Below are 13,675 nucleotides of genomic sequence, written 5' to 3'. Positions count from 1 at the left end.
CAGGTCTTCTCGCTGCAAGGCGAGAGTGCTAACCACTACACCACCATGTGGACCCCAAAAATAATGAGTAGTAATGTTAATTTTTTCCTCAGATAATATTATTCATTATTGTTGCAGACATGTTCAGAGAATAGGCAGCAAAGCAGGTATTGAAGCCTGAATTTGACATGGCGTTCACATCACAAACGGTCGATTCCACAGGACAAAAGTCAATTTCTTTTCAATTTCTTTTCCATTACTCTGTGCACAAGTTACAACGATGGCTTAATGCATTTTGTTTTTTATTAAAAAATAACAATACATTCCATTAGAATATACCACAGGTGTGATTGATATACACTGTTTCCACTTTACAATAAAGATAGTGCAAATTGATTTAAAAAAACAAAACAACCTCCCCCAATAACTTTTAGTAGTAAATTGATTATCAAAGTTAGAAGAAAACATTTTACATTTCTTTGACTTAATGTTAACAATTAGAGAACATGTAAATCACTTCTTCTTTTTTCCAAGTTTAGCTGTTTTGAGTTTCTCCTAACCAGCCGAGACTAAAGTGAAGTACTGAGAGTACAGAAAATGAACAGTCAGAAGCAAAGCACTTTGGACATTTTTAATCCAAAAACAACTACACAATAAAGCACATTAGCCCTTTACTGAGTATGGAAGAGTATTAAAATAAAATAAAACAGCATTATTCCTGAAATTAAAGTCAGAATTCTGACAAAAAATCAGAATTAATTTTACTTCCGTAGTGGAGCAATCACGTATTTAACCAAAGCAAAAAAAAAAACAACAACTCTTAATTCTCAGAGTTTTTGAAGATTTTCTGGCAGGTAATGAGATACTCTGGAAAAGCCTGCGTATCGTTGAAGATGACAAACATCGACGGCTTGGTGATGTCATCCGTCACACTGTCATATCTCAGGGGAATATCACTGGCTTTCTTCAGCGGTGCGGTCTTCATTGCATGGTCACCTAATGTGAAGTCTCCCGTAAGAACCTTTGACACGAAAACAAACTTGTATCCATTCGTGTTTGGGGGAGAAAACCGATCATCGACAGACAGCGCAGCGTTGACAGCAAAATACACCCCCTGACCATAGACAGTGGCTGTGAGAGGGGAAAAACATGTGTCAGACAGTGTCAAAAAGAAGAAGAACTGTGTTTTCTAAAAAAAATTTAAAAAAATAAAACACTAACCATTCTTTCCACAGAAGCTTCGGTTGAATCCATGAACAAATATTTCTTTCACACTCTCTTCACCTGTGCCATGGTATAGAGTGCGTTCAATTTCTGGATATGTGGCGTGCTGCACGATGCTCGCCTTCTTCAACCTGTACTGTCTGTACAGCAGCCGATTCATGAGCTTTTCAACCTGGAGAGAGACAGACAGACAGACAGACGTCACTGTTACAACAAAACACACATCGCATCCTTTGTTGAAATTATTACTAGTTTTTATTATTTTCACAACCTTTATGATTCGGATCTTGCTGTTGGAGTGATGGAGGGTGTCATAGAAGTTCTTCACCACAGTGTTGAATTCATCAGACCCCTGATCGAGTTTGGATACTTCAGGCAGATTTGACAGCAGAGAGTATTCTTCTTCTGAAAAAGACGAAAGATTACTCAGTTTTTTACAGTTTTTGCTGACAGAGAATAGAATAGATTTTCTGCCATTGCAAGAGTACAATACATAAGTAAAAGTAACCTCAAGTAAACTGAACCTCAAGTAATTGAACAACAAAGAGCCAATCTTGCCAATGGAGTCATTTTTGCCTTTTTGGGGCAAAATGCACCAGCATTTTGGGAGATTTCTTTAAGAGTGTGAGTAATATTTAATATAAGACCAGGATCCAGTCCAACCGAGGGCCTTTCGGTGTGGCCCCCCACCTTGATTTTATGCGGCCCACCACTTACTATTAAGTTATAATGAGTACTGGCCCACAACCTTCTCTACCACATAAACACAGCATAAGTGGCCGAGGCACAGCTGCCAGCAAGGAGCTAGAATATAGATAGAACAGGGGTCTAATTCTAAATATGCTTCTTCGCCGTTGTCATAAACAGTAAATAACATTTTTTTAATAATGATAATACATCAGGTTATATGTGTCACAATTATAAATGAATTATATTTAATGTAAAATTATATATACATGAGTTTATTTAGCGTTTTCATTACATTTATTCAATTAAAAAAAATAATAAATGTGTTTTTTTAGTGTAACTTTAACTATGTATCACAACATACACACACTTTTACTATCATGAATATATCATGAATATAAATAATGCATCATCAGGATGGCCTCGCAACCCTCATGTGGAGGATAAAGCTGTAGACTATGAATGACTATATGTGTGCTCATGTAACTATGGCTCGCTGTGACGACTGGCTGAAAAAAGCCAAAGTTTGGGGAATTTCAGATGTAGTTAGTGACTAAATTTAGTGTGATAATGTAGCCAGAAATACGAGTTATGTCAAATCTGCTCACTCTGACTAAATTATATGCAAATCCAGTAGTTGGTTATTATATGAACTACACTGAAATGTTTAGAATTTTAATTTGATATCACAGGACATGAAAACACACACCCAAGACCACATTATGGCCTCTAACAAAGGCTAACAAGAAGCCCAGTGTCAACTGAGCGGCTCCCTACAGACAAACTTCAATTGAATTTACCTGGTAAGTCCTCTTCCAAATTATCCACATCAAGCAACCTCCTAGAGATTTTCACACATTTCCCAGAGGCTTTGTTGCGTTCTTGCATTTTTTCAAAGTCAATGATGTGGAGCTGATTGTCAAGTATGATTTTAACCTCATCTTTCTTTAACCTCCAATTGTTCTCAATGAACACGATTGCATCTGGCGAGTATGGAGTCGTGTCTGAAGTGGCTGGACCAAGTGTGACCCACTGAACAGTCTTCAGGATCTCCTGGTTGGACACAGACTTTTCCATATTCTCCAGCAGCAGCTTCACGTCACACATGCCGCCATATACAAAGTCCTTGAATCCTGAAATGGTGAGTATGGTGGCCTCGACTTGAATTTCCACTCCATGCTTCCTCTTGATCACCTCCAAACACATCTTGTGGTAGTCAGATATTTTCCTCAGGCTCCAATGCTCAACTTTCTCCTCCACCTGATTCTGGCTAACCCTCTTCCCAAAGGCTATGTCCACTCGAGTCAGATCACAGGGGTAGGGTGCAAACACATCGAGCTGGATGGTGCTGGCTGCTAAGAGGGCTTTCTGAAAAGAATCTAGGATGTTCTCCCTTTGTTTCACTTGCGGGCTCTCAGCAGTGCCACAAGAAGAGGCTTCATGTGGGATCATGGACAGCTCTAAGGCTTTTTTCAGCTGTTCCTCTTCGTCCACTGGGGACCACTGGCTTGACTCCATTGAGTACTGGATGGCCAAAGAGAGCTGGGCTTCCTCTCCCAGACTGCTACAGAGGCCCGGGTATGAACCACTGACTGTGTTCCCCTCTACTGAGGACTGGGAGGCATCAACGGCCGTCCCATCAGAGACCTGGTTTTGAAGGCTGGGCAGTACCACTGCTGTGGACAGGTCAACAACATCCATGACATCAAGTTTGTCTGACTTGGCCACACTGTTTTCAAGGTTTGCGTCAACTCCATTTTGATCAGTGTTCACCGAAAGTGAATTTAACTCCTGTGCAGAATCATCCACACACACTCTCTGAAAGTTCCTCTGGGCTATGATGTTCCATGCAATTGTAAAAAAGTCCTGGAATCAAAGTACAACGTTACTGTAAGCACAGAATTTTGCTACTGCTACTGACATGTGCCAACAACATTGCATATTAAAAGGTACATCATTGGTTACATTACCCCATATGGCAGATGTTCCCAGGGCGTGTACTTAATGTTGACATACACCTGGAACCTTCTCTCCATCTGACTCAGGATGCTCTTACACTCTTCATGATCTAAAAACCTGGTTAGTCCTGGAGCAGTGACTGTGATCGTTTTGGTGCAGACAGAGGAGATCACACTTTGCAGCACCTCCTCAGCCATTTGGCAGGCAGTCACATGGCCATGGATCTATGAGGCACAGACACAAAAATGACAACGAGTGAAACACAAATGACTGCTAAAAACTGAAGCGTGAAAACCAAACATTCAATCTCCAATCTGCTTCTTCATGTGTACACTGTATTTGATTGGAGCAGGAGCTGGGATTATTTCTCTGCAAGGCAGATACACTCTTTTGGCCTAAAACTAGTTTGCATAAATTCAACGCCAGTCAAGAACTTGACCTTAAACGGGCGACAGCTTTCCCAAGTTAGTCAGTCTGACTACAAGGTCAGGAAGTGAGAGTGTATCTGTTACCTGATCTATACTTTACATCCAAAACATCTCTACACACAAAGCAAACCCAATACTTTTGTTTGTTAAGCTGCTAAACTAACAAAAGGCTCATCTCCTTCGAGAACACCTCCACTCCTTCTGTCTGATCGCCTACGCCAACACTCGGTGTTATCAAATTAGACTCAGCACATGGCACTTTATTGTGTCCTGCTGTATATATAAGTAATTTTATGCTTAAACATCACATACCTTTAACCCACAAGTGTTGCCGTCTGCCTCCAGAGGGAAAATGGACACTTGGTCCATGTCAGCCAAGAGCTGATGATAGTAGGTCTGCATGTAGGTCAGCATTCCTGGATCCATAGGGATCACAGTCTCCTTCTCAATGGGCGTGTAAAGAAATTGCAGGATTGCATTCTGCCTCTCACTCTCCATCCCTTTCAGAGTCAACACATCAACATTCCTCCCTTGTTCCGACACCTTGACAGAGGAGAAGGGCAGAGCCTGCAGGAACTCGGACCACTCTCTGCAATACAACATGCTTTCACATTCTGTCTCCAGAGGTATGCTGATGTGACAGATCTGGGATTTCAAAAAGCTAAATGTCTGGTCAGCTGAGTCGTGGCTCAATGATGCTACGGACACTTTTGTATCTGATACAGAGTACATGGAGGGTGACTTGCTTTGACTCATGGTTTGCAGCAGTCGCTCTTGCACATCTTTCCTTGCAAGGAACTGAGCGTTTTCTGGCTCCAGGGTGAAATGAGCTTTAACCATATTGCCAAGACACTCCAAGATGGTGTGTTTTATCTGCTCCAACATTTGTTGGTCAGTCCCCACGATGAGCACACCGTCATCTTTTGTTTCAACGGTGAAATCTGGATGAGCCTTTTTAATGTCCTGTGAAAGCGGGCTGAGTCGAAACAAAGTTAACTTTACTGGGTCAGCAACAGCAATATGGCTCATCGGTGTATCCGCATTCCCAGTTTGCTCCTCCATAACTTCCACTGCTGCCTCAAGGAAAGCAAGAGGCTGTGAAGGTGCCAGAGAAGACGGGCTGTTAGCCACCATGGGGGGACTGGTCTGCATCTGAAGATCACACAGATCCTCAGAGTTTATTTCTGTCATTTCCTGGCTTCCACTTCCAGACTGTGGTGATGCTGCTCCTTCTCTTGGTTGGAGAAAGTCAAAGTACGGCTTTACTCCTAGCTCAGCACCTTCCAGTGTGTGTTGCTGATCCAGGATCGGGCCTAAAGCTGTGACAATAACAGTAGTTTTTATTAGAGAACACTAAACGCACAGGGAGATGTTTGAAGGTTCTATAGGGGAAAACTTACATTCATGGTTGACAAAGGACACCTTCGCTGTGCCCTCAGATAGCATGGTAACCTCCTTCACCTTCTGACCGCCACCTCGCTTGCTCTCAAAGTACAGAATGAGCAGGTCTGGAGTGGTGCCCGGATGCAAGTTCACTAGTAAAATAGAGTCGGTTTGCTCAATCTGTTCCAGTGTTACGTTGGCCCCTTTCAGTGTCCTTTTAGAGACCTTTGCACTGAGGTTTTGGAAATCTGTAAAGTTGAAGACATGCATACATATATATATTAAACAATACCATTACAATATTTCAGAAAATATGACAAAAAACAGGAAATATAAGCATTTGAAAGACCTTGTGATAAGGGCTGGTTGAGGTGAATGAGAATGACATCTCCTCCTGGTGAGGGATATAGTGTGAAGTCTGTTACATTCAACCCTGTCATGTTCTCTACATAAAGCTCAATCATCTCGATGCTAGTGTTGGGCTTGATGCCGCGAAGCAAGATCCTGCACTGGTCTTTTGTGGCAGGTTTTCTCACACACAGCTCAATATTATGCAGAACATGGCGCCTGGACAGCACTTGGGCAACAACTGTCAGAACAGAAGATCAGAACAGACGAAAAATTAAATATGATTGTGATTTTTTGTGGCTGTGACAAAATATACGTCCTGTATGTTTTCTACTTGCCTTCGGCATCTTCAAACACCAGTATGGCGCAGTCACCCTTTTTCTCAACAGACACGAGTGGGCCTCCCCCAGAGCGACGCTTATTCTCAAAGTACAGTTGCAGGAATAATTCGTCTACTGTGTCCGGCAGCTGCAGCACCTCCACCGTTCTTTCCTCCAGGCTTTCAAGCGACATTCTGAAAAGTGAAACAAAAATGACACCATGTAGTGGCACAGCGATAACAGCCCATGACTGAGTACTTTACTTAAGGCACCCAGTGTGCACTTACAGTGAGTTATAATCATGTTTTATCACAGTATAATAGTGATTATAATGTCTTAAAATGAACTTTGCTTAGTTATCAGCAAATGTGTAGAGCTGACACCTGTGTCTGGCCTTGTAATACATATACACACATATATATACATACACATATATATACACATATACATACACATATATATACATACACATATATATACATATACATACATATATATATACATACACATATATACATATACATACATATATATATATACATACACATATATATATAAATATACATATATATACATACATACATATACACATACACATATATCAGTATCAGTTATCGCCCCAAGCAATCCTGATCCCGATATTGGCATATCGGATATCGCCAAAAAGTCCAACATCCCTAATCGTGATGAAATATAATGTGCATCGTGTGTTATAATGCATTATATAAACAAAAGCTTCATAGAACGTTTGCATGTTGTTTAGAACACCATTGACAGAGACTCAACTAAACATGTAACAACTAAGGGGTGTATCATTCATAACTAGAGCTGAAACTATCGATCGATTATTAATCGATCACTAAATTAATCGTCAACAACCTCGAACACCTAATCATAAGCAAGAGACAAGAAAATAAACCCCCAGGTTTTATTGTCACGAAAAAGTACAAAATAATAGCATGGCCTACACAACACAACACGACACAACACATGGTTTTCACTGTACCAAACCACCGTCTGCGTGTGTGTGCATTTAAATGTACTTACGTGCCACTTTTGCTATGACTGTTGTTTTTCTTAAGTACGCACTTGTTGCCTCAAGTTCACCTTCGCCACCAATTGGAGGGATTTTTGCAACTTGAAAATGAAAGTGTCTACAGTTACCATGTTTGGACACCGTTTTGTCGCTCAGGAACTACTTACAGCAGAAAGGCCGGAACAACTTAAAACGACGTGAATTTTACCTGCGCTACGAGGAAAACATCTGTCGTTTCCGTGAAAAAAACAAAACCCTACATATATATATCTATGTGTGTGTAAAAAAAAAAAAACAACAACCCAAAAAACTGGTTGAACTGGCGACTGAGGGACTTCCTTGTTGTGGTGCTTCGAGAACGAATGGTGACGTCATCATCTTTCAACTCGAGCCGCTGAGTCTCATGGTCTTTGTAGTTCAAAGCCTGTAGGACAGGAAATATGCGGAAAGCACACGTTTGGACAATAAAACGGAATCAAGTGGATTCAATTTGGTTTAAATTTCAATTTCTGTCATATCCTTTACTCAAGAAACTTGTCGTAATTGACAGAAACCGTGAAGAGTAGTGTAGGGCTTTTATTTTCTTTGACTTTTCGAATTTTCATTTTCAATCCCAATTTTCTCTGTTGTGAGACATGTATCTCAGAGGCACTGACCATGGAAATTGGCTCTGTAAAAAACATTTATATCACATTTACCACACACGTTTCTGAGACCTATACTATCATTAAATCATCCACACACTTTTGGCAGGAAAGTCTTTGCTAATTTTCAAGAGGTTACGATAAGAATAAAATGTATATTGTTCCTCCTTAGAAGAACCTGGGAAACACTTTTTTTTAAAAGGTTCTAAAATAACATTCCTTTCACTTTATTTGTGTTTTTCCTTGTGTACGTACAGTATATGGGTAAGGAACCATATGGTACATTCATGGACCTTTGTTTTCGACCTGAAGATAGTGCCCCTGTAAAGGGTTAATAAACATCTCAGTTACAAAAGTTTAGAATTTTCTGGGTTTTTTTTGTGTCAGGCTTTACAGGGTTAGTAATACATATATTTTATGGGTAAAGTGGACCTTTATTATGAATCTAAAAGACTGTGTTTTTCCTACTATGACACACTGTAATATCTGCTGTAAAACAGTCCCCATAATGTGTCTTTAAGGTCAAGGCTAATGGATTTCCCATTAACTGTATTTTTTGTTTCATATTTCCTGATTTTAAATCAAAATGTCTCGAGTGGAAATGTCTACATTTAAAAAAATGAGTCTTTGTGCTGAAATATCCCCCGATTTCAGCACAGCAACAGATTTGTATAATTTTGGATGATAATTACTGATGTCAGTGCGTTATGTTCATCATGTTTATGCCACAGCTGAAACTACAGCAGGAGCTAATTTAACTCGCTTATTTACTGCTTGTGAATTTCCATCTCAGACTATATAACGGTTATAAAATACATCAAGTCAAATGTGTAGCACAGTATGGCTTTTCTTGGAGAAACGACTTCCCTTCCATGTTGTTTTGAAAAAGCCAGTTTAATTTATTACTGGATAAAACTCCTGTTCAGCATATACATAAGCAAACATGTGATTATGAGGCCTGTGAATGAGGCCTGGAATCCATGCGCCGGATAATGTGACGAGTTATTGGCAGGAGGCACCGCGGCTCTTTGGCACTTTCATGGCATTTTATGACTCATAAAAGTCACAATCATTGTAAGAGTATGTATAAACTGTTCTGTATTCCAACTAGTGATTTAACGTGTGAGCACAGTGGCAACAGAGTGTGGTCTTAACGCTGCCATAACTCAATGCTATAGATAATGGATGCATTACAAACATGCTCTGACTGCATAAGACTGCAATGAAAGGATATATACAGTATTTCACAGTAAAAACAAGACCATGCGTCACTTATTTATGGTGGTGCAATAAGCCTTCAAATTTTTTAATAATAATAATAATGAAAACAAATGTCCTTCATTCTGCCGCGTCCATTTTTTTTTTATTAATCCCCTTAGGATTCCTCTGCATTTGACCCATCCTAGAATTAGGAGCAACTGTACTATTATGCTCCCAGCTGGATTTTAATAGTACACCAACAACTATTTCATATCTCATATAAGCTGGTGCATGGTTTGTGAGTATTAATACTCGAGAATGATGAATAAATGGGATTTGAGTGTGGTGCCCTGTGTGAAAGGCTGGCAATTTATCCAACATGTACTCCCCACCGCTCACCCAACATCTGCTGGGATTTCCACGACGGAAGTCAGTGGATAATGAATGAATGGATGATTTAAACTGTGTCTCAAGACATTAATGAGCAGAGTTCATTGTGTACAAAGCATTTTAGGTCTGGTTACGTACTCTTACGTCCCTTTAGCACGTTCCTAAACATAGATGAACATTTTAATGCGATATGTATAGCACATTAAGGCTGAACTATGAAGACTGTACTTTTTTGGTTGAAAAAAAAAAAATACTTTTAGCACATTGTTATTATTACAAAGTGTAAGAAACCGGTGCTGCTTCGTAACGGATTGAAACAAAAACAAAGCAAAACAAAAACCAAATGTGCAGCAGTGGCGGAGAAAGACTTTTATCTTTGGGGTGGCCATGGCTATTTCAGGGGGTAAAGATCAGGGTCATTAGACAACCACCGTAAAATAATCTAAAATAAAAAATAAATAATCTGTACAACAAGCACTGCTCTCAGTAGACCACACATAATCAGGCTCCTAAGTCTTCCCTTCCACATGCAACATACTGTACATTTACACAAATGCAATACACTTATATAATTTCCCATGTTCAACCTTTGTTTATTTATGCTGTAAATATCAAGTCCATACTATGTATATTCTGCAAACTGTAATGTGCATACATAATGTACATTCTACTTTAACTCATTTTTATAGTCTTAGTGTTAATATCTTTATATATTGTACATTTTTTGGTAATGCATGTTTATTATCTTTACTGTCTTGGCTGCTGTAACAATGTATATTTCCACACTGGGAAAAATAAAGGACTGTCTTAAAAAAAAACCAAAAAAAAAACACTTACTTTAGAACAAAGATTTCACTCGTCCATCAAGGCTGTTCTTTCTTCTCTTGTAATAAGGTGGATTACAACTCTTTGTGGTGCATAGCACCAACTACAGTACAGGAGGATTCCAAATGCAACTGGCTCCTTTCGGCAAGGCGTGTGGTGTCGTGACATGTCAAGCAACTGGCGTGATTGACATGTCAAGCTCCACCACTGGACGTCAGCCATTTTGAAGCCTATAAACACAACTTCAGAGGTGTCGCTGTCGTGAACTATGGCAAAGCAGAACAGTGGACTCAAATGCAGGATTCTGGACACGATTCAATCAGTAAACAAGTTTAATCCAGGCAGAGGTTCGGTACACGAGATCTCAAAGAGATCAGGCAGAGGTACAAAAACGTCAGGCAAAAAGGCAAGGTCAAAAAGGCAGGCAAGGTTCAAAAACACGAGAAGACTAAACTATGGCTGTGAAACAAGAGTGCTGGAACGTGAGCTATGAACTACGACGAGACAAGACACAGAGGGGAATATAAGCAGTGCTTGATTAGGGAGTGATCGGATGCAGGTGTGGTAGACACAATCAGGGATCAGGTGCACGCAGACAAGGAAGGGGGCGGGGTAGACAGGAACCTGAAACAGAGACAAGGGTGAGTGATTTCAAAATAAAACAGGAAGACAAGACATGGAACATGAAGGGAGAAACAAAACAAGATACTTAACGGAAGTGACAGATCATGACATAACCCCCCTCAAGGGCCGGCTCCTGAAGGCCCAGGCGCATCAGGGTGGGCGGCATGAAAGTCCCGGATGAGGGAAGGGTCCAAGATGAACCTGGAAGGACCCAGGAGCGCTCCTCAGGCCAATAGCCCTCCTAGTCCACTAGGTACTAGAGCCCCCGGCCCCGACGGCGAGAAGACAGGAGCCTCTTGACGGTAAACACTGGGTCATTGTCGATGAATCGGGTGGGAGGAGGGGGATTGGCCGGAGGGACGAGAGGACTGGTCTTGATGTGGAAGGTGGGGTGCACCCGCATTGACCTTGGTAGTTTGAGTTGGACAGAGACAGGGTTGATCACCTTGGCGATGGGAAATGGACCGACAAACCTGGGAGCGAGCTTCTTGGATTCCACCCGAAGAGGCAGGTTCTTGGTGGATAACCACACTCTTTGGCCGCTGCGATAGTGTGGGCCAGGGGTCCTTTTGCGATCCGTGGCTGCCTTGTAGGACTTGGACTGCCGAAGGAGGTTCTGGTGGGCCCGCTCCCAGGTTCTCCTGCAGCGTCTCACCAAGGCCAATGCGGAGGGCACAGAGGACTCACGGTCTGTGGAGGGGAAGAGAGATGGTTGGTAACCGTGGACAATGTGGAAGGGGGACAGACCAGTGGATGAACAGGGGAGCGAGTTGTGAGCAAACTCGACCCAAACCAGTCTTTGGGACCAGGTTTCAGGGTCCTGGGAGGCGGTGATGCGGAGGCCAGTCTCCAACTCCTGGTTTAGGCGCTCCGATTGGCCATTGGTCTGAGGATGGAAGCCTGAGGAGAGGCTGACTGTGGCCCCAAGAAGACTGCAGAACTCCTTCCAAAAGTGTGAGACGAACCGGGGACCTCGGTCTGAAACAATGTCTACAGGGAAACCATGTATCCTAAAAATGTTATTCAACATGACCTCCGCCGTTTCCTTGGTGGAGGGAAGCTTTTGCAGGGGAACAAAGTGAACCATTTTAGAGAATCTGTCCACCACCGTCAAAACCACAGTGTTACCGTACGAAGGTGGGAGTCCTGTGACAAAGTCCATGGAGATGTGGGACCAGGGGCGTTGAGGGATTGGCAAGGGCCTGAGTTCTCCTGACGGTTTCTGATGAGGTTTTGTTAGTAGCACAAACAGCGCAGGCATTGACATAATTGGAAACATCAGAGACCATTTTAGGCCACCAAAAACGTTGTTGTACAACAAACAAGCTCTTTTTTATACCCGTCTTGTTGGTGTGGGCCCAATGAATCACTTCCCCCCCTGAGAGCCTGGACAACAAAAAGCTTGTCCGCAGGACAATCTGGGGGGGCAGTGACACCTTCGGCTGCCGCCTTAACCTTACCCTCTATCTCCCATGAGAGAACTGATATAAAGCATGTTGCGGGTAGGATCGTTTTGGATTCTGAGTTTACTTGGTCATGGGTGAAAATTCGGGACAGGGAGTCAGGCTTAAGATTCTTGGAAACAGGTCTGTAGGAGAGGGTAAAGTTCAAGCGGCTAAAGGAAATAGCCCATCTAGCCTGCCTTGCGTTAAGCCTCTTACTGGATTTGAGGTATTCAAGATTCTTGTGATGAGTCCAAACCTGAAATGGTTGGGGGGCTCCCTCCAGCCAGTGTCTCCACTCCTCCAGGGCCACCTTGACTGCCAGCAGTTCGCGGTCACCAATGTCGTATTGCGTTTGGCAGAGGAGAGTTTCTTAGAAAGATAGGCACAAGGGTGAAGTTTACCGTCTTTGGGGCTGAATTGGTAGAGGATCGCTCCGACGCCAACGTCCAAAGCGTCTACCTCTACCACGAACTGCTGACTGGGGTCCAGGAGGATGAGGACAGGGGCGGAGGTGAAGCTTCTTTTAAGGCTCTTAAAGGCAGTTTTGCACTCTTGGCTCCAGACAAATGGTCTGTGTGGAGAAGTGAGATTGTGCAGGGGTGAGGCAATGGTGCTGTAATTGCGAATTAATTTTCTGTAAAAGTTAGCAAAACCCAGAAACCTCTGAACCTCTTTACGTGAAGTGGGAGTGGCCCAATCCGCCACAGCCGAAACCTTTTCAGGGTCCATCCTGACCGCCCCCTCAGCAAGCACAAACCCAAGGAACGAGACCGAGGGCTTGTGGAACTCACACTTTTCTGCTTTCATGAACAGCTGGTTCTGGAGTAACCGCTGAAGCACAGTGTGGACATGGTGTGAGTCTCCAGATCAGGGGAAAAGATCAGGATGTCGTCTAAATACACAAAGACAAAAACATTAAGCATATCTCTAAGTACATCGTTAACCAGATTTTGAAAAACAGCTGGCGCATTAGTTAAACCAAAAGGCATGACCAGATACTCATAATGTCCTGTTGGGGTGTTGAAAGTGGTCTTCCACTCGTCGCCCTCTCTGATCCTGACGAGGTGGTAAGCATTGCGTAGGTCTAACTTGGTGAAGATCTTAGCCCCCTCCAACAGTTCAAAGGCCGTGGAGATGAGGGGAAGGGGGTACCTGTTCTTGACAGTTATGGCATTGAGACCAC

General features: G+C 42.3%; 1 protein-coding gene across 4 annotated transcripts; it reads right to left on the bottom strand.

The window, feature by feature from the left end:
* Positions 1 to 596: 596 nt before the first annotated feature.
* parp10 (poly(ADP-ribose) polymerase family member 10) lies at positions 597 to 7,728 on the bottom strand. 4 transcript variants are annotated; one of them, XM_058619652.1, is made up of 11 exons: positions 7,573 to 7,728; positions 7,376 to 7,465; positions 6,347 to 6,522; positions 6,010 to 6,249; positions 5,678 to 5,908; positions 4,590 to 5,596; positions 3,861 to 4,073; positions 2,691 to 3,756; positions 1,475 to 1,608; positions 1,201 to 1,375; positions 597 to 1,110 (listed from the first exon to the last, which is right to left on the bottom strand). In XM_058619652.1, exons 3-11 carry the CDS (start codon positions 6,519 to 6,521, stop codon positions 800 to 802), a joined length of 3,552 nt encoding a protein of 1,183 aa, XP_058475635.1. In that variant the 5' UTR covers position 6,522; positions 7,376 to 7,465; positions 7,573 to 7,728; the 3' UTR covers positions 597 to 799. The 4 variants fall into 4 exon arrangements, with proteins under 4 accessions (XP_058475635.1, XP_058475633.1, XP_058475634.1 ...); XM_058619650.1 differs by having other exon boundaries at positions 7,376 to 7,728; XM_058619651.1 differs by lacking the exon at positions 7,376 to 7,465.
* Positions 7,729 to 13,675: the final 5,947 nt, after the last annotated feature.

This window comes from Solea solea, chromosome 20 (genome assembly GCF_958295425.1).
Source record: "Solea solea chromosome 20, fSolSol10.1, whole genome shotgun sequence".
NCBI lineage: Eukaryota > Metazoa > Chordata > Actinopteri > Pleuronectiformes > Soleidae > Solea > Solea solea.
This window is presented reverse-complemented; position numbering and strand designations above follow the sequence as displayed.

Bases quoted from the DNA above. Each gene is read 5' to 3' on its own strand.
- parp10 (XM_058619650.1), bottom strand. From the start codon at position 6,521: ATGTCGCTTGAAAGCCTGGAGGAAAGAACGGTGGAGGTGCTGCAGCTG. The intron at 5,909-6,009 runs GTCTTTCAAATG...TCAACTTTACAG, and splicing joins CAACCAGCCCTTATCACAAG to ATTTCCAAAACCTCAGTGCA. The intron at 5,597-5,677 runs GTAAGTTTTCCC...TTATTGTCACAG, and splicing joins GTCCTTTGTCAACCATGAAT to CTTTAGGCCCGATCCTGGAT.